Below are 22,887 nucleotides of genomic sequence, written 5' to 3' on the forward strand. Positions count from 1 at the left end.
TCAAGTCCTTAAGAGCCACCACCAGGTCAGGTTTTAAGGATATCCCTGCTTCAGCACAGGTGGCTCTATCAGAATGACTGAGCAACTGGTTTGAGCCACGTGTGCTGAAGCAGGGATATTGCGAATACCTGGCCTGTTGGTGGCCCTTGAGGACCGGAGTTAGCCACCCCTGAATTCCATAAAAACACGAGAGCCGGTGTATTTAGCCCAGACATATTCTGCCGTTTTAACCCCCCCGGTAGTTTAACCTTCAGATGACCTCCTTGCGTCCGTGAATGGTACGTTTTAATTCCTTCGCTGTAACTTGTTATAAAGCGGAGGAGACTTGCGGCACTAGATGAACGCCATGGCTGCCGTAGGCATGTGCGGGTACTAGTAACATAATGGCGCCATATCCCACTTTGTCCCAGCAGAAGGCATCATTGCAACAGTAGTGAAGCACGCGGACCGCCATGTATCGCTGTGCCCATCTGGGCCTACCTACACAGCTCCTGGTTGAACACAGGGTGCTTGGGATGGTACCGGTATTTGTCTGGAAGGCTCAGCGCCCGCTGCAACCTATGACTGGCAGAGCGTCCTGTGTCCGAGGAGCCCAGTAGCTGCAGGTGCAGCAGGGAAGGGTCGCTGGGTAAGAAGAGGCTTCCTTTGCGGTTATTGACCAGAGGGACAGGCTCCTGTTGCCCCGGGCACAGTTTGGAGTCGGACATAGAGTTAGCTGTGGGGTTCTGGGGCTGAAGGGACAGCCGGGGAACACTTAATCTAGCTTCTTTCTTTGCAGCTGAACATTGGGAGAGAAATACATGGTAAATAATAAGCAGCATGAGAAGACGGGAGAAGTCTGTGCAGCGGACGGAGACAAACTGTGTATCACCTGATTCTTGTGGCAACAAAACGCCATTTAGTAGATTTTACCTTAAATCGCTGACCTAATGCTGTTATTTTTTTTTATCATTGTCCCGTTACTTTTCCCTTCTCATCCTAATCACACAAAGTAATTATCGAATCACCCAATCCCCAAATGAAACATTTTTGCTGGGACGTTTAAATATGGCCCCCACTATGATTTTTCTAAGACGTGCCAGAATAAAGCATTGCGCTGCAGCATTTCCACCTCTTCTAAGTTTGATCCATTAACACTTTCACTGCCATAGGGGCCTGAAACCCATTGCAAAATCCGCCGCCGAGAGGAGCAGTGAATATTCAAGAGGTGCTGAACTCCAGCCCTCAAGCCTCCCCCTGCCCCCACCCAACAGGTCAGTTTTCAGGATATCCCTGCTTCAGCACCGGTGGCTCAATCAGTCCCTGCTTCAGCACAGGGGGCTCAGTCTTTGACAGCCTCGGATTGAGCCACCTGTGCTGAAGCTGGGATATCCTGAAAACCTGACCTGAGCTGGCGGACTGGAGTTGAGCCCCCCATGTAAATTCTGTGGCATTTATTCTCGCGCTTCCCAAAGTTCGCGCCGCCCCCCCCTGCTGCCCCCCCCCGCATTTCTTCAAAACAACAAACAAAAAAAAAATATTAGGATATGGAATATATAAAAGGGGCACCACATAGAAGGGCAATTTGCAAACAACGCTGTTTTAGGGTAGGACTTTTGAACATATAATAGCTATTGGATGCTTTTAACCCTTTGACTGCCAGGAAGAGACATGAAGTGCACTGAAAAGTCCATTTTTAGCAGCGCAATTCTTGCTTTCAACCCAAAAATTAATGTTTTTTTTTGTTTTTAAACTCTTGGTGTGGATTTAATTTTTTTTTTTTAAATCAAATAAAAAACAGATACAGTTCCCAATGCTGTATGTATATATATATATACGTGAATATTTCTCTGCAAGGAAGGTTAGATACAAGTAATGTATGAGAAGGACCCAATCCTTTTATATAGCAATTTTTAAATTTCATATACCAGGACTGGCCAACTCCAGTCCTCAAGGGCCACCAGCAGGTCAGGTTTTCAGGATCCCTGCTTCAGCACAGGTGGCTCAATCAGTGGCTCTTATTGAGCCACCTGTGCTGAAGCAGAGATATCCTGAAAACCTGGCCTGTTGGGGGGTTCTTGAAGACGGGAGTTGGCCACCCCGCACTATACACACCTTCCTTAGCCGCGGGAAAAGCCGGGAAATAAAAGGGACCTTAACATCAAACCTGACCTGCCAAATCCCGTCCGCCTGTCGTACTTACTGCAACTAGGCAAGGCAGAGAACGCGGCCCGTTCCCTGCCAGCGCTGCGCAGGCCCCTGTGGCAGTGGAAGAGTTAACCACGGGGCTGCTGAGAATAGAGAGCATGAACCTTTGCGCACGTTGCTCTGAGCGATCCGCGGACGCTTATTGCAGCCGTCAGCTGCCGCATAGACTTAAAAACCGGCCCGATAACTCCCCCGTCTCATCTGCCCCTTGTCAAACCCACGAATGTGGCTCGGGAAGAGACGCGGTGTGGCAGCTTCACTGTGGAACTGGAAGAGCCCAGACGGCCCCTGTCTCTCCCTTCTCGGGAAGCCCAAGTGATGGCTCCTTAATGCATTTCTTATCAAAGGTAGTTTTTTTTCCCCTCCCTCTTCCCTTTCTTTACAAACCCTTATCAGGTCAAGTAAGCCCAGGAGAGACTGGGAAGGCAGCGTCCCACATACAGTGCAGCTGGCAGGAAGGCACAGCCATGCTATGTTTAATGCAGCGGGTTCAGAGCGGGTGATTAAACACATGCTATGTACATTCATTATATTTCCAGGCACATATTATTTGGAATCACGCATATCTGAACCGGTATTCATTTGTCATTTGCTACAAAACTCCAACAAAGATGATGGTGATAATGAAAAAGGGTCAGACCAGTATATGAGTGTTTACCACGTGTAACAATGTATCCTGTAATGTGTGTAAACAGGGTAACATGAAGTTTAAAGTGGCTTTGACTGCAGCTAGCTCTGCCTCCGCTCTGCATAACTTGATATGCCCTCTCCCAGTGGGTGCTCAGGCACACACAGCCCTGTGCGCTAAGCAGCAGTGAGATGGGAGTATAAGAAGTCTGTCTACTAGTTGTAACATATTAATAAACATGTCCTGGCCACTAGTGGTCACTTTGGTTCTAAGTGGGACTGCACCTTTAGACACCCACACACCATATACACGCCCGGATCCTGATGAAGGCCTGTGGGACGGCCAGAATGTTAACCCACTATTGTGTTCACCAAATAAACTATGGGACTGAGTTGAGTGCCTGATGTCCAATCCTCGCGTCTGTATTCGGGCTGCTCACCCATATTGGTTATGGGGGTGCCCACACCCCCACATCTTTTTATATATATGACAAAGGGCTCGGCACACCATAAATATGCACAAACAGAAGGTAATTCATTGGCCCAACGTTTCAGCTCCTGCGGAGCAGAGATCATGCAGAGCCTGTATCCTACGGAGCAGAGATCATGCAGAGCCTGTATCCTGCGGAGCAGAGATCATGCAGAGCCTGTATCCTGCGGAGCAGAGATCATGCAGAGCCTGTATCCTGCGGAGCAGAGATCATGCAGAGCATGTATCCTGCGGAGCAGAGATCATGCAGAGCCTGTATCCTGCGGAGCCTTTATCATGCGGAGCCTTTCCTGCAGAGCCTTTATCATGCAGAGCCTTTATCCTGCGGAGCCTTTATCCTGCGGAGCCTGTATCCTGCGGAGCCTTTATTCTGCGGAGCCTGTATCCTGCGGAGTCTGTATCCTGCGGAGCCTGTATCCAGAGGCAGCCTTTACCCTGCGGAGCCTTTATCGTGCGGAGTTTGTATCCTGCGGAGCCTGTATCCTGCGGAGCCTTTATCCTGCGGAGCCTGTATCCTGCAGAGCCTTTATCCAGAGGCAGCCTTTACCCTGCAGAGCCTTTATCCTGCAGAGCCTTTATCCAGAGGCAGCCTTTACCCTGCAGAGCCTTTATCCAGAGGCAGCCTTTACCCTGCGGAGCCTTTATCTTGCAGAGACTTTATCGCCTTTATCCTGCGGAGCCTGTACCCTGCGGAGCCTGTACCCTGCGGAGCCTGTATCTTGCGGAGCCTGTATCCTGCGGAGTTTGTATCCTGTGGAGCCTGTATCCTGCGGAGCCTTTATCCTGCGGAGCCTGTATCCTGCGGAGCCTGTATCCTGCGGAGCCTGTACCCTGCAGAGCCAGCCTTTACCCTGCAGAGCCTTTACCCTGCAGAGCCTGTATCCTGCAGAGCCTTTATCCTGCGGAGCCTTTATCCAGAGGCAGCCTTTACCCTGTGGAGCCTTTACCCTGTGGAGCCTTTATCCTGCGGAGCCTGTACCCTGCGGAGCCTGTATCTTGCGGAGCCTGTATCCTGCGGAGCCTGTATCCTGCGGAGCCTTTATCCTGCAGAGACTTTATCGCCTTTATCCTGCGGATCCTGTACCCTGCGGATCCTGTACCCTGCGGAGCCTGTGTCCTGCGGAGCCTGTACCCTGCGGAGCCTGTGTCCTGCGGAGCCTGTACCCTGCGGAGCCTGTACCCTGCGGAGCCTGTGTCCTGCGGAGCCTGTACCCTGCGGAGCCTGTACCCTGCGGAGCCTGTGTCCTGCGGAGCCTGTATCCTGCGGAGCCTGTACCCTGCGGAGCCTGTATCCTGCGGAGCCTGTATCCTGCGGAGCCTGTATCCAGAGGCAGCCGCAACACTGGGCCAGTAAATAACCTTTTTTGCATTTTAATGGTGTGCCTGGCGCTTGTTGTTTTTGTACATTATCTTCTAGGTACTGACAGCAGCGCCCTCTCCTGTAGTCAGGAATATACCAGGGGGGGCTCAACTCCAGTCCTCAAGCCCCCCCAACAGGTCAGGTTTTCAGGATAACCGAGCTTCAGCACAGGTGAAAGACTGCGCCTGTGATTGAGCCACCTATGCTGAAGCAGGGACTGATTGAGCCACCTGCCCTGAAGCTGGGATTGATTGAGCCAGCTGTGCTGAAGCAGGGATATCCTGAAAACCTGACCTGTTGGGGAGGGGGGGATGGCTTGAGGACTAAAGTTGAGCATACCTTGTCTATACTATTTAAGTGTGTGCTCCAATCCCTTCACTATATATATACATATATATATATATATGTGTGTGTGTGTGTGTATATATATATATATATCTCGTTTATTTCCCCTTTCCCTCTGTATCACACACACATCAGTCTCCAGCAGAGAAGTTCCCCACTGCCAGGCAAAGCCTTTTCCTTCCCCCGAATCCCTGCAGCGCTCCTTCCTCCTCCTCTAGCTATCGTCCCTTCTACTGCCCCTTTTAAATGCAGCTTGTACTGTTTATTCGGAGGGCGCCTTGGGCATCACATTTGAATTGCTGCCTCTTCTGCCCTGGAGGAGCGTTCAAATATTAAGCCCGTCAAATATTAAGCCCGTCAGTGTTGCTATGCGTTGCAGCCGCCACCGCTGAAGGGGTTAATTTTGAGTCAACTGCTAAACATACGCTACCTATATCTCCACCTGCATTTGGTGTCTCTAAATGCCTTTGCTTTCTTTACACACATCTGTCTTGGTCTGTCACCGCTCTCCCATCTCACTCGATCTCATTTAATCCATACGTCTCAGCTCCCCCTGTCCGGGAGATTAAGATCAACCATTGCTCTGAGTTCTTCTGCCTGGCTCTCCTCTATCTAATTAGTCTCTTGTATGAATCAGTGGGTAATTCTCTGCCTATCACTAGTAATCTCTCTCAGCCTCTCAATATCTATCCATCTATCACAGTGCATCTGTCTTCCTCTTCTCCCCCCATGTCCACCTTCCCTGATCCATCAGCCTGCTGCCTAACTAGGTGCACCTATCCCCTGTCTGTCAGAGCGGGTCCCATTTCCCTTCCAGACTCTGTACCTATCTATTAGTCTACGTTGGTGTAGCTATCAATCTCCGGCTCGCGTTTTCTTGCTCTAGCCTCGTGAGATGTTTCCTACGTGGGTTACACGACCGGAGGGCCCTGTGGTGTGTACCCGTGTGCTGCCAATCCCACTCAACTTCCACCACGAGCCATGCTTAACGTGGCAGGGTGCGGAGTGGGTACAGAGCACTGCTCGGTTTGCTATATTCTGCACCAGAAAAAGGGCGACATTGTATTTCTTTCTGACAGGTTGCATCTGGTTTATCTGCAGGACAGATACAGAATAATCCTTCCAAAGATGGAAGCTTCTGCAGTATGTGCTTCCAACGTCTGTGTGTGACTTCCACCACGTCTCACAGCTGGGAACCTCTTGGACAATGAGGATTTCTGCGTGGGGGCCACTTTTGTATGTGGAGGAGTTGTTGGTGGGCTGGTGATGAGGACACATACTCAACATGATTAACATGTTTCTGGACAGTCACACAATAAAACCCCAATACTGATACAGAGCCAGGTTTACTAAGCAGCCTTCTGCCATCAGACACCTTCTCGAGCTAGAAGACACCTGAAAGATCCCTCACGCCAATGGGCTGTAAGGCGGCCTCGGTGCTGGAAGGTTTCTTCTGGCAGGAGACGGCTTGTGGGCTACATTCTCTAGGCCACTAACCATAATAAAGCTCGTGCGCAGGATATCGCAGTATGACACAAAGTATCATGATAATGGCACCCGCCCCATCTGAATTACCAGCATGTAACTCAACTCCTGCTCACAGGAGCCGAGGATTTATCTCCACATGTATAAGATGCGTAACTATTTGTCTTGTACTAACCCAGCGCCTCTGGGAGACGAACCCTCCCCCCCACCCCCACACCCCGACTATCTGCACTTCTCACAGCTCACCAACGTAATTATGGAAATTCCTGCTGAAGTATACAGGCTGCATATGTAGATGGCAGAGCCTGCAGAGCAGATGCTGTATAGCAACGTCCATAAATATAATCAAATCAAGTCTAACGATGTGAAGGGCATGGTACCCAGCAGAGGGATTTTCAGTAGTTTCTTAAAAACATTTGGGGAAATTATAACACACATTTATATATTTGGGAGGTGGGACGTGGGAGGGTGCTCTTAAAATTATTGTGAATCTTCTATGAAAATGCCTTATCTCAGGATATCCCTGCTTCAGCATAGGTAGCTCGATCAGTGGCTCAGTTGAAGACTACACCACCTGTGCTGAAGCAGGGATATACTGAAAACCTGACCTGTTGGTGGCCCTTGAGCACTGGAGTTGCTCACCTCTGACCCAGACCCACAGAAGGGGTCTAATACTCCCATTAATATGAATGGAAAAGGTTAGGGTCCTTTTGGACCCTAGTCCAAAGGACTTGACGGAGTCATAATATTTTCAAGGAACAACCCAAGCAATATCCTACAGGTGTGTGTTTAAATAAACCAATTCTGTACTATTAGATAATACTTACTACTTTCTTTTTATATTCAACTCTTAGGCCGCGCGTATAGTGCCCGCGACGGGCGACGCATGACGTCACCCGTCACCGCTAGCAAAAGTAATATTTCGCTTTGCGGCAGCGGCGCGGGCTTTCTGGCATTTGATTGGTTCAGGGGCTGTCACATGAGGCGACAGCCCTTGAAAAATCAAATATTGCCGGCTTCCAAATATTTTTCTACAGCAGGTTTTATACACTTTCCCAGCAGTGCAAGATCTTTGCAACACTTTCCTGTTTGTGATAATTTGTTGCTAATGTTCCCAGCAGTTTGAGCCGCAAACTTGAACATTAGATAATGTTACCTTAGTAATATAAGAATACATTGTAGCTGCTGATTTACACTGACTGAAAGATCCATTTGAAATGGAAAGGCGGCCATTTAGTGAACCCTGGGAAGCAGGATCTTTGCTTATCAATCATGGAAGAACTAATCGATAGGCAGATTAGGTAATTAGTTTTCAATAAAGGTAATCAAAGGCGGCGCATATTAAAACCCCCCAAATGTTTTTTTTTAAGATGGTTGGATTGCCTCTTTAAGCATGTCTTCAACCCCTGCTGATCTGTCTGTCAGTGTACCTTAGGACAGGGGCGCTCAAACCAGTCCTCAAGCCCCCCCGAACAGGTCAGGTTTTCAGGATATCCCTGCATCAGCACAGGTGGCTTGAGCCACTGACTGAGTCACCTGTGCTGAAGACACGTTGGTCCACACCCACAAAAGTGCGCTAAGCGTTACCGCGCCTTTACAACCATGAATACGAATGCTAAAGCTTAGCGCCCCCTTGTGGATCTGGGCGATAATATTTTACGCGCTTATATCTCCCGAACGAAGCTGCAGATTTTGATAATCAGCGATTAAAAAAAAAAATGGCGGGCAGCGCAGACCTCGCCTTTAACCCTTTAAGTGCTGGAGGGACATGAGCGCGCCCCTCCGGCACGACGCGATCACGTGACCGCGGAATCGTTGATGACGGGAAAGAAAGGAGTAGTCCCCCTTCTGTTCCTGCGCCCGTGAGATAGCGCTCACCGCTCCACGGGGACACGCGATCTCACCCTACAAAACCAGCTGGAAAACCCCTTCACGTGGCCAATGCGTCATCGGCCCCTGGAGTGCCACGTGGCCATCAAAGGGTTAAGCAGCCTAACGCAGTTTAGTAACCCCGCGCTTCAATCCTAGCAGAGCATGGACGCGCAGGAACGCCAGGTACCGACGCACTGATATAAAGGGCAATGGCTCCACCTGGTGGCCGAGCACAGTTTTGCAGTTTAGCGAAAGTATTTTGGTTGAAGATTACACACAGAAAACTCATTCCCAATAAGACATACAGGACTTGGGTGTTTCACTTTCTTGGAGAAATCTCAACATCAAACTTGTCTCCAGAACTCCTCTCTAATGCGCCTTATTGCTTCATAAAACCGCTTTGTAACTCCTCCTATTACTACATACAACCGCTCACTTTAACTCCATCTAACGCCTCCTTTTACTCTATATAACTGCTCCTGATAACTCCTCCTATTGCTCCATATAACTCCTCCTATTTCCCCATATAACTGCTCCCTATAAATCCTCCTATTGCTCCATATAACTGCTCCTATTTTCCCATATAACTCCTCCTATTGCCCCATATAACCTCTCCCTATAACTCATCCGATTACCCATATAACCCCTCCCTATAACTCCTCCAGGATGGGCTGCAGGGGAGCCAGGATGGCCTTAGACCCAGGGGTTGGTGGCTGTGAGTTGGAGATGGAAGTAGGAGAGGCCGCAGGCTGCAGCAGTGGTATAGGCCTTGGTGAGGCTGAATGCAAGGTACAGGAGAGTTTGGAGAGAAAGGAAGGGGCAGAACAGAATCTGCTTAAAAAAGAAGAGAAACGAGCTTTATTGAAGAAGTATAACAGGAAGGTAGAAGAATTGGAAATAGAAAATATTAAATTAAAGAGATGTCGTGGTTGTGAGGTAGACACGCGCAAGAAGCAAATAAATCATCTGCATGTTGAATTAACCCAGTTGGAGGTTGAGATTGCTAAAATAACAGGAGTTCCAGTCAAACAGAAACGTTCCCTTTTAAAAACTATTGAAATGCTAACCCACAGTGCTGAACAGGGTGCAGAGCAAAGTGCCAAGCAGGGTGCAGAGCGGGGCGCAGAGCAAAATGCTGAGCAGGGTGCAGAGCAAAGTGCAGAACAAGGCGCAGATTCAGATTGTGGAAACGGAAGCCAAAACCCCATTAAATGCTCACAAGAAAAGATAAGTTTGGTGACGCCTACAAGAAGTGGGAGAGAAACTAGATCCCAGAACAAGTCTGCAATGTCTAAAGATAAAACAGAGAACTTATCCCAGGAAAATGCTGATTCAGATCCTGACAGTTTAATTCCACCAACTGCCAAGAAAACCCCAAAGGGTAAAGCTGCAAAAAAAAAGAAAGTAAAGGACCGGAAGCTAAAGGTTTCCACAGGAGGAGGAGGTAACAGCCCTGTAATAGGGTCCAAAGACTTCAGGGAAGGGGACTCACCTCGGGGTGTATCAGACTGTGAGCAAGGATCTGTTCCAGAGCTTCCAGCATCCCAGGGGTTAATAGCAGAAGCGGCAGAAGATCTGATTAAAAGACCATTGCATGCAAAGAAAGCAGCAGGCACCTGTGATGTTGGGTTATCTCAGACTCCCACGCTGGGAGAAGTTAAAGAAATTACAAAGAAATCTGGAGAGCAGCAAAGCAAGAACCTAAAAACTCTGAGAGGAGATCAGCTGGAAATAGAGTTTGTGCCTGAGAGCAGTGAGCCAGAGAACCCATGCTCACCTGGACTTACAGAACCACACCCATGCTTATTAGCTGGTCCTGGGATTCAGAACTCTGAGAGAGGGGAACAGCAGGTGGTAATTAGCAGCAATGGAGACTGCATTAACCCTGTAATGCCTGGGAGTGAAGTTAAGGTTGTAGAGACTGAAAGTGCTGCTTCTATCCAAACAGTTCCTGATAGAGTGGCCCAATCAGAAGATGGGGTAAAGCAAAGTAATGGCATCAAGGTAACCCCAGTTCACACAACACCCCCTTCAGCCTGGAGTGGGAGATCCTTTGTGAGCGCTGTGACCAGAAATGCACAACCTTTAAAAAGGAAGAACGTGGTAAAATTGAGATATAAGGGTGCAGAGGAAATGAAGCCTGATAGGATTTTTGTAGGAAAACATCTATTGAAAGAATCTTTGGGCTTCAGTGCAGATGACATTTATGCCCTTATCCATGTTCCAGGTTCATGCGAGTACGACGTCAGCTTTAAGAGACCTCAGGCTCTGGACTACTTTTGGACAAAATATGAGAGTCTTAAAAAAATCAGAATTATGGAAGTCCTTTGCAGCTATTCCTGTGTCCAAACCGGAAACAAAGTCGGTGACAATTCTCTTCAGACACGAATCAGTCCCAATATCAGATATTCTGATATGGCTTGGCAGACAATGCGAAGTACTGGCTCCACCTACAAGAATTATGGACTCAGAAGAAATTTGGGTTGGAGGTTGGAAGGTGCAAGTCAGACTTTGGCGGCACGGCAATGTTACAAAGCATTTGCCCAACTCCTTCTTCATAGAAAGAGAAAATATGGGCAGCCAACCTTGTGCCATAGATGTGGTTCAGCCAGACATTTAAGCATGTCGTGTGATGTTCTAAAATGCAACTTGTGCCAGTCCTTGGGCCACGAGAGGGCAAGGTGTACAAACATCAGATGTAATTTATGCGATAAATTTGGACATTCATACACGAATTGCGCAGAAGCCTGGCATAATATTTCAAAAGTATGGGAGCAGGAAGTGGACTTCGAAGACAATGAAGCACTTTATGACCGGGCGCTTGCTTAGATCCTCCTGGGGACGGAGCTTGTCCTGGACCACCTGTGGATGCAGTTTGCCCAGAAACACTTACAGAAAAAACAATTATTGTGAGTGTAAACAAGGCCCAGGAAATGTCAGAAGACCCCTTAGAAGGAACCTCCCCAAATCTACTCCCAGCAGGGGAACAATCTGGGGAATCAGATGATCCTACTTTGATGGAAACCCAAGTGAGGGAAAATAATAATAAAGAAAAAGAAAGTGAGCAGCTTTGGGCACAGGGGAAAAAGAAAAGGAAGAAGAGCATGGTGAAAAAACTTGGGAGGGACTCTTCGACGTCCTGCAGGTCCCGCTGGTAAAGTTCCTCAGGTAGCTACGAAAAACCGTTTTTCTGCTCTCAGAAAGGATTGGGGGTCAAGAGCTGAGGACTCCGACGATGTAGAGGAACTTTCCTTATCCGAAGAGGAACATACTATGGATGTTTCCAGAGAGACAGACTCGGACATGATCCCACCTTCAGTGACCGTCAAGAGGTTTGGGTCATTGGGGGATAATGTGGGGAAAAAGAAAAAGTAATACCGTGTGGTTTTTTTTTGTTTGTTTGTTTGGGGGGGGGGGTTTGAGGGGGGGCTTAATGTTTGTTCATTAATCCTTTAAAGGTAGCAGCTAATAATGTTTTAGTTAAGGTTTTTATTTAGTTTCAATTAAAATGTGTATAAAAGGAATGTGAAGTAGCTGTTGAGGAGTAAGGTGGAACACATGCTGAGTTAATATTGATATAATATAAGTTTGTACATAATGAGCAGTTTTTTTTTTGTTTGAAATTTTTTTCAATAAAGAGTTCCTCCCATTGCCCCATATAACTCCTCCCATTGCCCCATATAACTCCTCCCATAAGTTCCTCCCATTGCCCCATATAACCCCTCCCTATAACTCCTCCTATTACCTCATGTGACCGCTTCCTATAACTCCTCCTATTAGCTCTATATAACCGCTCTCTTTAACGCTCAATATCACTTTTGAATAGAAAAGTCGCATGATAGATCCGTGTATTTTCTAGTTAAATGCAACAACTTCACTCTTTGTATAAATCAGACTCATTGTACATCTGAGAAGTCTGATAAATGCTTTTTTCTAACAATTCCTATGACAAACAGCAGGGAACCCCTCTTTGAAATGAAGAAGGGGTTAACCCCTCACTGCCAGAGACGCCACACATTGGGAACAGGTGCATTACGTGGCCCTACGTAGGGGTGAAGGAGACTTGCAGGTCTAGCCACTGGTGGTAACACAACCTCTGCAGTGGAACAATGAAGTCTAACAGGACCAGAGAGATGGATCCTGGCTCACTCTCTTTCTCCCGGTATAGAGGAAAGGTCAGGCAGCCAGCTGAAGGCAGGTCTGTGACAGGGGTCCTTACCCGCAGAGAGGCCTTCCACTGTCATGTGTCATATAAATAGCACAGACAGGCGGACGGGGGGCCTTCTGCTCCGCATCGTTCCTGCACTGGAGAAGTCACAGGGACGAAGCAGAGCCTTCTGGGGATGACATGTCAGGCATGGTAAAACCAGTGGAGATCAGGAGCAGGCACAAAGCAAGCAGAATTTCCATGTCACCTCGGATAAGGCCCGGCTCTGGGACACTGCGGCCACGGAACTTTCCTGCAGGCGCGTTCCCAGCGTGGGTGGGGGTGGGGGAGAGGGGAGTCAGGTGGGGTTACTAACCGCGTCCCTGTGTGGCTACGTCACGCCGTGCATGGGTTGCACAGCTCCACACCAATCTTTGAACCCCGTGGCTTTGCATTGCGTGGCAGGCCGCTCCGGCAGTGAAGGGGTTAAGATTTCACGTGCAAAGATAACGACGTGTCACTTTATGAACAAGGGTGACAGCACCTTCAAGAGCCAACTAATTATCCAGAAATAAAGCGACATCCCTTTGCCAGTGCAGGTAAAATCTATCCTGACCATCTCAACAGTATTTTATTTGCGTGCGTCGCTTCTAAAGGGCTCCCACGTGTCTGCAGGGTGACACGGACAATGGCAGCACAAGGCATACAGGAGAATAAGGAAACAAGCATCTGGAAGTTGTTCATTGAGCCACCTGTGCTGAAGCAGGGATATCCCTAAATCCTGACCAGTTGGTGGCCCTCGAGGACCGGATTTGGCCAGCCCTGGTTTAGGGTATGTACAATAGATTGACACGTTTAGGCTGAAAAGCACAAGCTCCAAAACGCTGCGGCAGGTTCCACGGAATATGCCGAACGCGCCGTCTCATCGCAGGTTAGTTAAGGGATTGTTCTTCAATACGGCACAAAGGCGGCAAACGTTGGGATACATTGCAATATAATAAGATGTCTCTCGGGATATTTGCAATGGTAGTCATATTTAAAGAACCAGTCCAAGCAGCGCGTGATTACCTTTATTGAAAACTAATTACCTAAGATGCCGATCGATTCATTTTCTCGTGATCGATAAGCAAAGATCCTGCTTCCCAGGGTTCACCTAATGGCTGCCTTTCAGTTTCAATCAATCCTTCAGTCAGTGTAACTCAGCAGCTACAATGGATTCTTATATTACTATGGTAACATTATCTGCATTCAATCTGAACCCCTTCAGTGTACATCTGCGTCACCCCAAAGGCGGGCAGCCTTTGGTGCAGCCAAAGGGTGTGAGCTGTTTGCTGCCGTTCGCTGATGTTAAAGCTTTTCTATTTCAATCTGAAACTCACAAGCCCTTTATCCCCTGTACCCAATTTTCCAACTCTACCTGTCCATGAAATGTCTGTGAATTGGCTGTATAACCTCTGCCCTCTTAATGTAACCATGAATTGTTATCGTAACTCTGTGCCCAGGACATACCTGAACACCAGAGGTAACTCTCACTGTATTACTTCCAGGTAACACAGTTTATATAAACAAATTGTTACAGTTTGCAGCTCAAACTGCTGGGAACAAATGATCACAAACAGGAAAGTGTTGCAAAGATCTTGCACTGCTGGGGAGATGGGCTAAACCTGCGATAGAAATCAAAGGATGCTTTAAAACTCATTAAATCAGCAAAACATGTGACATCTTATGTGGGGTTTTTAATTAAACAGTTATGTAGTATTAGATAATACTTACTGTACTTTTTTATTATTCAACTCTTAATGCCATTTTTAGTGAGTTTTACAGCATCCTTTGATTTCTATATCAGGTTTTAGCTCACCTCCCCAGCAGTGCAAGATATTTGCAACACTTTCCTGTTTGTGATAATTTGTTGCCAATGTTCCCAGCAGTTTGAGCCGAAAACTGTTACAATAGATAATGTTACCTTAGTAATATAAGGATGCATTGTAGCTGCTGAGTTACACTAAGGCCTCGGCCATGGTAAGCGCTTACTCGCTGAACCGTGCTGACGCTCGCTCCCGCTCAGCACTGAGCCCCTACAGCCACAATTAGAGCGGCTTTAGTAGGGGCTCGCCTACGCTTCTGCGCGCTTGCGGAAGCGCAGGTCTTACCAGAATGTAAAATTCCCCCGCTTGCCGGCGCACAGGGCCGGTCACGTGAGCGGTTCGCCCAATGAGGGCGAACCAGCTCCGTGACGTCACTGGCCCGCCCCGCTGACGGCGCGCAGGGAAAGCAACCGCAAGGCCTCAGCGCGCCAGCGGGAACCCTGGCCGAGGCCTTACTGAAGCAGCCATTATGTTAGGCACACAAGAAGGACTCTTATAGATTTATAACAGGAGCCCCAAATGATTGCCAGCTTGGGCAAGAATGTAGAATTATACATATAATCAGTGTTCGACAAACCTATACATTTGCTCGCCCCGGGCGAGTGGATTTAACATCGTGGCGAGCTCCTATTGGCCCAAGCAGCACACGTGTGGTACTAGGTGGCGAGTAGATTTTTTTGTTCGGTGAGTAGATTTTTTGGTGATTTGTCGACCACTGCATATAATAATATACAATAATATACAAATAATATAAAGGGGGGGTGTAGTATAGCTGCATTAACATGGCAAGAGGTGAATTAAAAAAACAAACAAATGTAAGTATCTAATGCTAGAGAAATGATCTATTTTGAAAAACCACACGTAGGATATTGTACAGATTGCTCCTTTTTTAAGAGAATCTACAACCTGTTGACATCACTCATTTCTCCCAAGCTGCATAGCGCTGAATGGATTTCCCAGCATCCTTCGTGATCACAGGGACAGAAATAAAAGTGAAGGGCGAGGGCAGTTACACTGGTTCCCAAAGCGCTGGGGCTTTACGTTTGGAATTCCATTCTGGTCATTTCGATTCAAAAGTGCAAATAACTAATTGCGTGTCATATTCACGAAGCCTTCGCGCATACGGGACGACACACCGTTAAATAAGGTTTTTACTACTTTTTAGCACTGGAAAAAAACAACAAACAAATATGATCTGAGCACATAAATTTAACATACGTTGAACTCGAGGGATTCCGTCTTTTTTCAACCTAATCTACTATGTAACTATGTACCTATGTAAGTATGAAGCTATGTAACTATGTAGCCATATAACTATGTACCTATGTAAGTATGAAGCTATGTAACTATGTAGCCATATAACTATGTAACTATGTACCTATGTAAGTATGAAGCTATGTAACTATGTAGCCATATAACTATGTACCTATGTAAGTATGAAGCTATGTAACTATGTAGCCATATAACTATGTAACTATGTACCTATGTAAGAATGAAGCTATGTAACTATGTAGCCATATAACTATGTACCTATGTACCTATGTAAGTATGAAGCTATGTAACTATGTAGCCATATAACTATGTACCTATGTACCTATGTAAGTATGAAGCTATGTAACTATGTAGCCATATAACTATGTACCTATGTACCTATGTAAGAATGAAGCTATGCAACTATGTAGCTATGTAACTACTGTATTTGGCCTCCCCCAAAGTATGTAGTTGCTCACAGGGGTAAAGCTACGTCCATGGTTAGCGCGAGCTCGCGTGACGTGATCAAGTGTCTCAATGCGGACGGCCAAAGAGCGCGCATGCGACGGCGCGGCCGATTCGTTGCGCTGGGCCGGGTCACGGGAACGGTTCCGCACAATGTGGGCGCACCAGCTCCGTGACGTCAGCAGCCGCGCCTCCCCGTCGCGAGGATCTGAAGTTCTCAGATCACTCGGCTGAGAGCCACGGGCGAGGCCACGCTGTCCGTCGCGTGGCGCCTGCACCATGCACTCGGCCTAAGGTATTAAGACTTGGCAGAAGCCTACTTTATATCAGCGGGGCTCAACTTCCGTCCTCAAGCCCCCCAACAGGTCAGGTTTTCAGGATGTCCCTGCTTCAGCACAGGTGGCTCAATCAGTGCCTGATTCAGCACAGGTGGCTCAATCAGAGGCTCAGTTGACTGAGCCTCTGATTGAGCCACCTGTGCTGAAGCAGGGACATCCTTAAAACCTGACCTGTTGGGGGGTGGGGGGCTATTGGAAGAGGAAGGTAAGTGAAATGTGTATTGTGCACGTATTGTATTGTATTGTATGTCTTTATTTATATAGCGCCATTAATGTACATAGCGCTTCACAGCAGTAATACATGTGGTAATCCAATAAATAACAGATAATATAAATAACAGATCATGGGAATAAGTGCTTTAGACATTAAAGAAGAGGAGTCCCTGCTCCGAGGAGCTTACAGTCTAATAGGTAGGGAGAACGTACAGAGACAGTAGGAGGGAGTTCTGGTAAGTGCGTCTGCAGGGGGCCAAGCTTTATGTGCCATGTGTTCAGAACATCCACAGTGCTATTCATATGCTTCTTTAAGCAAGTGTGTCTTAAGGTGAGTCTTAAAGGTGGATAGAGAGGGTGCTAGTCGGGTACTGAGGGGAAGGGCATTCCAGAGGTGTGGGGCAGTCAGTGAGAAAGGCACGTGAACGTATAATCCTTGATCTGAACCAGCGCTGGATGTGAGCGCGCAGGATGTGAGCGCGCTGGATGTGAGCGCGCTGGATGTGAGCGCGCAGGCTGCAGACTGCGAGGTCAAGCAAAGCGGTGTGTTGTGATTCCTGTTAGATCTTCTGCTGTAATGAATGAGCCCCGCGGGACCTGAAATCATGCAGGGCCTGTAATGATCTAATGGTCCTTAACAAGCGCCTTGAGCCCGAACATCAAAAGGCGAGGAGCTGAGGAGTCGTTGTGGTTTTCCCTGACGCTAATTAAACACGATTGGAGGGACGTCTAGAGGATGGAACAGGGAGAAACATGATCGGGGGCAAACCCCTCTCATTCCATAAGGACCCCAGCTGCTGCCATCTTTAATTGTGGAGCACTCCTAGGTTTCATGTCTGGTCAGGTTTAATGAGAGGTTTTCACATCCCTCCCCCCCAGTTTGCGTGGAGTTACCCAGACCTGTCGGAACAAGCTCCTTAACAGGCTAGACAAACAATTGACATTAATCTTACGGCTGCTGAAATCTACCTATGCAAATCTATTAGATTGGGGGTTTTTTTTTAATTGGAGGACAAGCTTCTGGAGTTAATGTCAGTGCTGTTGACATTAACTTGCATTTGGCTGGAATGCGTGGTTAATCCTACGGTTTCCCCACCGCATCAATGTGCTCTGGTCTCCGCAGACCCATTATCCTGATATGCCCCTCCAAGGTGGAAGAGACAGAACTAACTGAACACACACAGGGTCTGCCCCAACATGACAGACACACACCGACCAGGTGCCTCCCTCCCTGGGACCTGCGGTTAATCAGGTTAGCAGTCATACCACAGGAGGACACGAGGGGAGAATGGCTCACCAAGCCTGTCTCTCCCAACGAAGGGTGACAGAGACAATTGAAGCGTCGGTCCATCGCGCCTATTCTGAGGTACATGGCATCATATTACCACAGTTACAAAAGGTGTTGTTGGAACTCAGTGGAGGTCCCTGTCTCACAGTCTCCCGGCTGCAAATCTTATGCCAAATTGGTGCAAAAATACTACTGAGAATCCTATTGGGTTTCAATGGGAATGTTTTTGCTTCATACATATGGCGCCATTTTTACCACCCACACTTTTTGCAGTAACGAGACTTTGACCCAAGGTGCTGTTCCCGAGTGAAACATTAACATTCAAAACAACAGAAAGCTGCTCACTAGAGACTAGATACAGTCAATGAATGACTTCGCTGACACAGTCACTGCCGGTGTATTCACGTCGGGAATTCAATTCGAGGTTACAGAGCGACAAATGCGCCAACATTTCTATTCTAGCGCCTTTCTCCTAGCACATTTCTCCCCGATTTGTTTTTTTTAAGGAGGGAGATACAATGTAAAGATGACAATAATATCCACAGAGAAATACATCAGCCCGTTAACAAGGTCACGGGAACACAGGTCACAGGAACACAAGACGCTGGTGATGTCACAGGTACACAGACATGCACACGCACTGTACGATACATGAAACGACATGGTTCAGAACTTACAGCCACGTAAACTGGTGGAGGAGTCATTAACAGAGACAGGAGAGAGTGGGAAGGCTCGTTCAAGGGTCCCAATGTTACTATGCAAAGTGCCTGACATGCAGTCTACCTCAGTGCACCCCAAACAACATGCCTGAATCAGCCTCTTGCGGATGGACATCTTGGCTAAAATCATAATCATGATGAGGAGGAGAGGAAGAGGAAGAGGAAGAGTGGTAGATTAATGCAGGGTACAAAGAGAGAGAGATAAAGACAGACACGTATATATATAATCATGTATATATAATTACACACACGATGCAGTTCAATGTAGCTATGATAGGTTTAACAGCAGGACGTTTTGTCTAAGCTCAGTTGGAGGATGGCATGGGGGGGGGGGAGGGGAGGACAGATTTTTCCGGGGACACGGTTATAGGGATGGAGAACACAGGAGAAGCAATTCTTTTCTTGAGGAGAGGAGTGAAGGGAGGGATGAGGGGAGCGAAGGGAGGGATGAGGGGAGCGAAGGGAGGGTGCAGGGTGGAGAAGGGGGGAGAAGGGAGGGTGCAGGGGGGAGAAGGGAGGGAGCAGGGGGGAGAAGTGGTCTTCGAAAAGCTGGCCATCAGATTTCAGACCTGCAGAATGCTCACTGTGAAGATGCAACATTGTAACATGAGCCCGTGATGTGGATACAGGAGGGCACCTCTTACCCCATTTTTACTGTCTGTGCCCCATCTGTCACCTCAATGTCCCTAAAAATTCTGTGTTTCTTTCCAAAAACTGAAAAAGCTTAAGGAATTGGGAACCTCCACTGCCATGTGTAGTTGCTCCTATTTAAAATGGAGTAGGAACACTCTTTTTTTTTTCTGGGGTATTAGATGCATCTGCCAATTATTAAACAATCTATGGCGACTCTGAACATTTTGTGAAATGTTTTTACAAACCAGCACACAGAAAACACAGAAAATCTATAAAATCGCCATTACTGAATCTTTGGGGGGGGGGAAAAAAGATCCAAAAAGTTTTTACAAATACAAACGAAGCAGTGCGTACATACATACATATCTTTGAAAGAACTCGCTGAGTATATAGAATGTTTTATGGGCCTTTGCATTTTTTCTTCTAGTTTAGTGTGGCCATATTATAGCGATATCCAGAGTTCCTCAATGGGAAAGTATATACACACACAGTGATTTGCCTGAAGGATTTCTGGATAATCAGTGATACAGCCATTCCCCTTGGGCACACACTGCATACACCACTGGACTATTCTTTGCAAATCTTGGGTGATGAAATGTGCAGTTCTGGGCAAATATATCCATAGACAAGGGTATGTCCAGATGGCAACTTTTAAAAGACCCAACATCAATGAGAGAAGTAGGATAGATTCGCAATCCCATGCTGCATTAGGGAACATATTTCAAGAGAGCGCCTTAGATTCCAAGAGGCCTGCAGTGAGCATGGCCTTAGGGGGGAATGAAATGGAGATGAACATCGGACTGTTTTTAACCCTTTGCTGCTGAGCGGATTTGTCAGGATGACGAGGATTCACGAGAGGAGAGGATCAGATACAGAGCAGGAGCGATCCTGCATCTCTAAGGGTACAATGAGGATAGGACATACTCAACAGAACCTCAAAGGGGCCTGTATGAAGGGTTCCCATGCATCAGGAATTGGGGATCCATGAAGCACATACGTGCTAGAGGGGCCTTCCCTGCCGAAGATCCCTCTAGCAGCTAAGGGTTAAACATGCACGACCCCCGAGCTGTAAGAAAGAGTGTCTCCCTCCTCTGCACAATGGTAACTTTCTGTTTAATGTATCGGGCAGCATTCCAGACGGGGTTTAGAAGAAGGGTCAAGCTAATTTCAGGGCGAAACGGGTGAACAGCTACTCTTCGTCCACGGAGTAGACCACCCTGCAATTTGGGGGGTTTCGTTTGCTGGTGTTAGGGGGAAAGGACTACCCAGGTGGGAGGGGGGTATATGAAATCCTGCTTCTCTGCACGCTCCTTTTACCTTTATCTTTGCATTTAGGGCTCTGTGGTAACCCTCTCCTGCTAGCAATGTGCATCGGGTGTGAGGAAGGTATGTGCTATTTATTACGCGTGGAACAGCACGCGCAGTGCGTGAAAGCCGGCAGCAGCTTATTTACAGGGTGAACCGTCTTAAAATCCAAATATACTGTAATGGAAGGATTCTTTTTTTAATCCATTTTTGGTCTACATTTTTGCACTTGGGAACATTGCGTTTAAGCGCCCAGATCCCTCTTGGCACAAAACGGGCACACGGCATTATTAATTGAGAATGGACTTTTCAAGCAGGAAATGGCAATAGCGCCCCCAAAAAAATATCTCGCCATATTAATTTAGGGGAAACCACCAGCCCTAACAGTGCCAACAGGGGTATTAAGCCAGATATTTAGTTTGGTGCAAACCTCGCCAAATGAAGTATTCACAAGGAATTCAATAAATTGACAGGTGAAATCTCGCCGGCTGAAGAGATTGATCAATTGGCTATGGAAAGGTGTATAGATAAATCCTGCCATGGATAGGATCCATTAGCCAGTGTCACGGTTATATGGGGAGAAAGAGCTCTATGAAGCTATTATTAAGGAGTGTTATATCTCACAAACAGGCCACATTAGCCAAGGAAACGAAATGCCAACCAGTTGTTTTTTTTTAGCTGCACTTTCCATAGATAGGGGGTGGGAGAACTCCAGTCCTCAAGGGCCACAAACAGGTCAGGTTTTCCGGATATCCCTGCTTCAGCACCGGTGGTGCAGTCGTTGACTGAGCCACTGATTGAGCCACCTGTGCTGAAGCAGGGATATCCTCGAAATCTGACCTGTGGGTGGCCCTTGAGGACTGGAGTTGGCCGCCCCTGGAATATACTAACAGTTGAGCTCCTACGTGGACTTAATTCACTGACTTGACACAATACATTGCTCTATTTCCCATCTTTGTAACAAGCCAAGAATCGATTTCACGCCCATTGTCAGAGGCAGGAGACACTTCACACGAATCCCGCTGCTGTTAGAGGCCTACGCTGGGCATTACAAAGCCAGGCCCTCCCTGCAGCAGAGGGATTATCCTAACGACTGGAAGCAACTAGCGTGGGGCAAAATGGTTGTGTCACTATAATGTTATTTTGAAAGACGTAATGGGTCACAGCATGCCATGGGGATGTATTGGTTTGATACCAGTGGGATCCCCCAACCCCCCAAAGTTAAGCAGGACACTCTGGTAGAGCAGGGGTTAACCACTCAGCACTCATCCTTACGGCGATGGAGACACACAGACACGTGTGGAGACTACAAAGAAAACACAAAGGACAGTAATATCACAAGCATACTGTGTAAGGGGTAATGCATTGGGAAAGGGTCCCCCCCAAAGGAAGGGTGAACCATCTTTACTGAATCCAGGGAGCCTCTTCACCCCTTTATTCCATACAAACATCACACAGGGACCCTCCATCCGTGACGAGGTTACAGCATCACAAGACGCACAATTCACAACATTACACGACATGAAGCAGTGGGTGGGAGGCCAGTCGCAGAGATGTCGCAGTGTCGCTGCTGGCCTCGGCAACGCCTCTTCTATATTTTCACCGCCACCGTTTTCCCAATGTGAGCTTGGTGAAGGTCTGCGCGCGCGCTCTAATTTAGGATGCACTAACAATTCTGCTTTCCACCAGTGTGTCCCCTTTGGGATTAGATGCTTGTAATCTGGCAGCAAAGGAGTTAATGCATTGGATGACAAATGAAGGTTTTTACCCGTCCTGCTGCAACTAGTGATGTCTCCACCCTAAATCCTAGTGAAGCTGGTCGCACTGGGGTACGCGCTGACACTGACTAAGAATTACAATTGTGTTGAAAGAACATGATAAACCAAACTGCCCCCCTCCTCCCCATGTATTTGTGTGGACAAGGGCAGCTGCCATATCTGACCCTCCCACTTACCGACCAACTACTAAATGAAGATTCAGATAATATAAGCCTCCCAACACGTCACAGTGGATATGGGCAGAAAGAAAGACTATTTCCTAAACTGCACCAGCAACAACAAAGTCAACGTTCCTCCAAAGTGGACAGGGGAACAGGTCTCAGGGAGAAAGGGCATGTCGGAGTGGACATTTGGGGTTACTAGTTCAATGTACCAACGCAATAACTTCCAAAGGGTGCTGATGGTAACCCAACCCCTGTTGGTGTGTCGTTCTGCTGGGAGCATTATTAAAGTAATAATCTGAGCTCTTCCTTTAATTTTTAAATGTTTCTATGTTTTTGTAAAGATTTTGTGATGTTG

At 47.4% G+C, this 22,887-nt stretch overlaps 1 protein-coding gene across 10 annotated transcripts in view; it reads right to left on the reverse strand.

Annotated features, from left to right (window-relative positions):
* KCNMA1 (potassium calcium-activated channel subfamily M alpha 1) overlaps positions 1 to 22,887 on the reverse strand; it is a 397,276-nt gene that overhangs the window by 77,854 nt on the left and 296,535 nt on the right. For 3 of the 10 annotated variants that reach the window (XM_075610355.1, XM_075610347.1, XM_075610350.1), the window contains exon 19: positions 485 to 778. The exons of 4 other annotated variants lie outside the window; for them this stretch is intronic. In XM_075610355.1, the coding sequence (XP_075466470.1) occupies positions 485 to 778 (294 nt within the window). Of the gene's footprint in view, positions 1 to 484; positions 779 to 18,610; positions 18,773 to 22,887 lie in introns of all 10 variants that reach the window. 3 more of the 10 variants (XM_075610354.1, XM_075610348.1, XM_075610349.1) reach the window with 1 other exon arrangement.

The sequence above is a fragment of the Ascaphus truei genome, chromosome 8 (assembly GCF_040206685.1).
Source record: "Ascaphus truei isolate aAscTru1 chromosome 8, aAscTru1.hap1, whole genome shotgun sequence".
NCBI classification, from domain to species: Eukaryota; Metazoa; Chordata; class Amphibia; order Anura; family Ascaphidae; genus Ascaphus; species Ascaphus truei.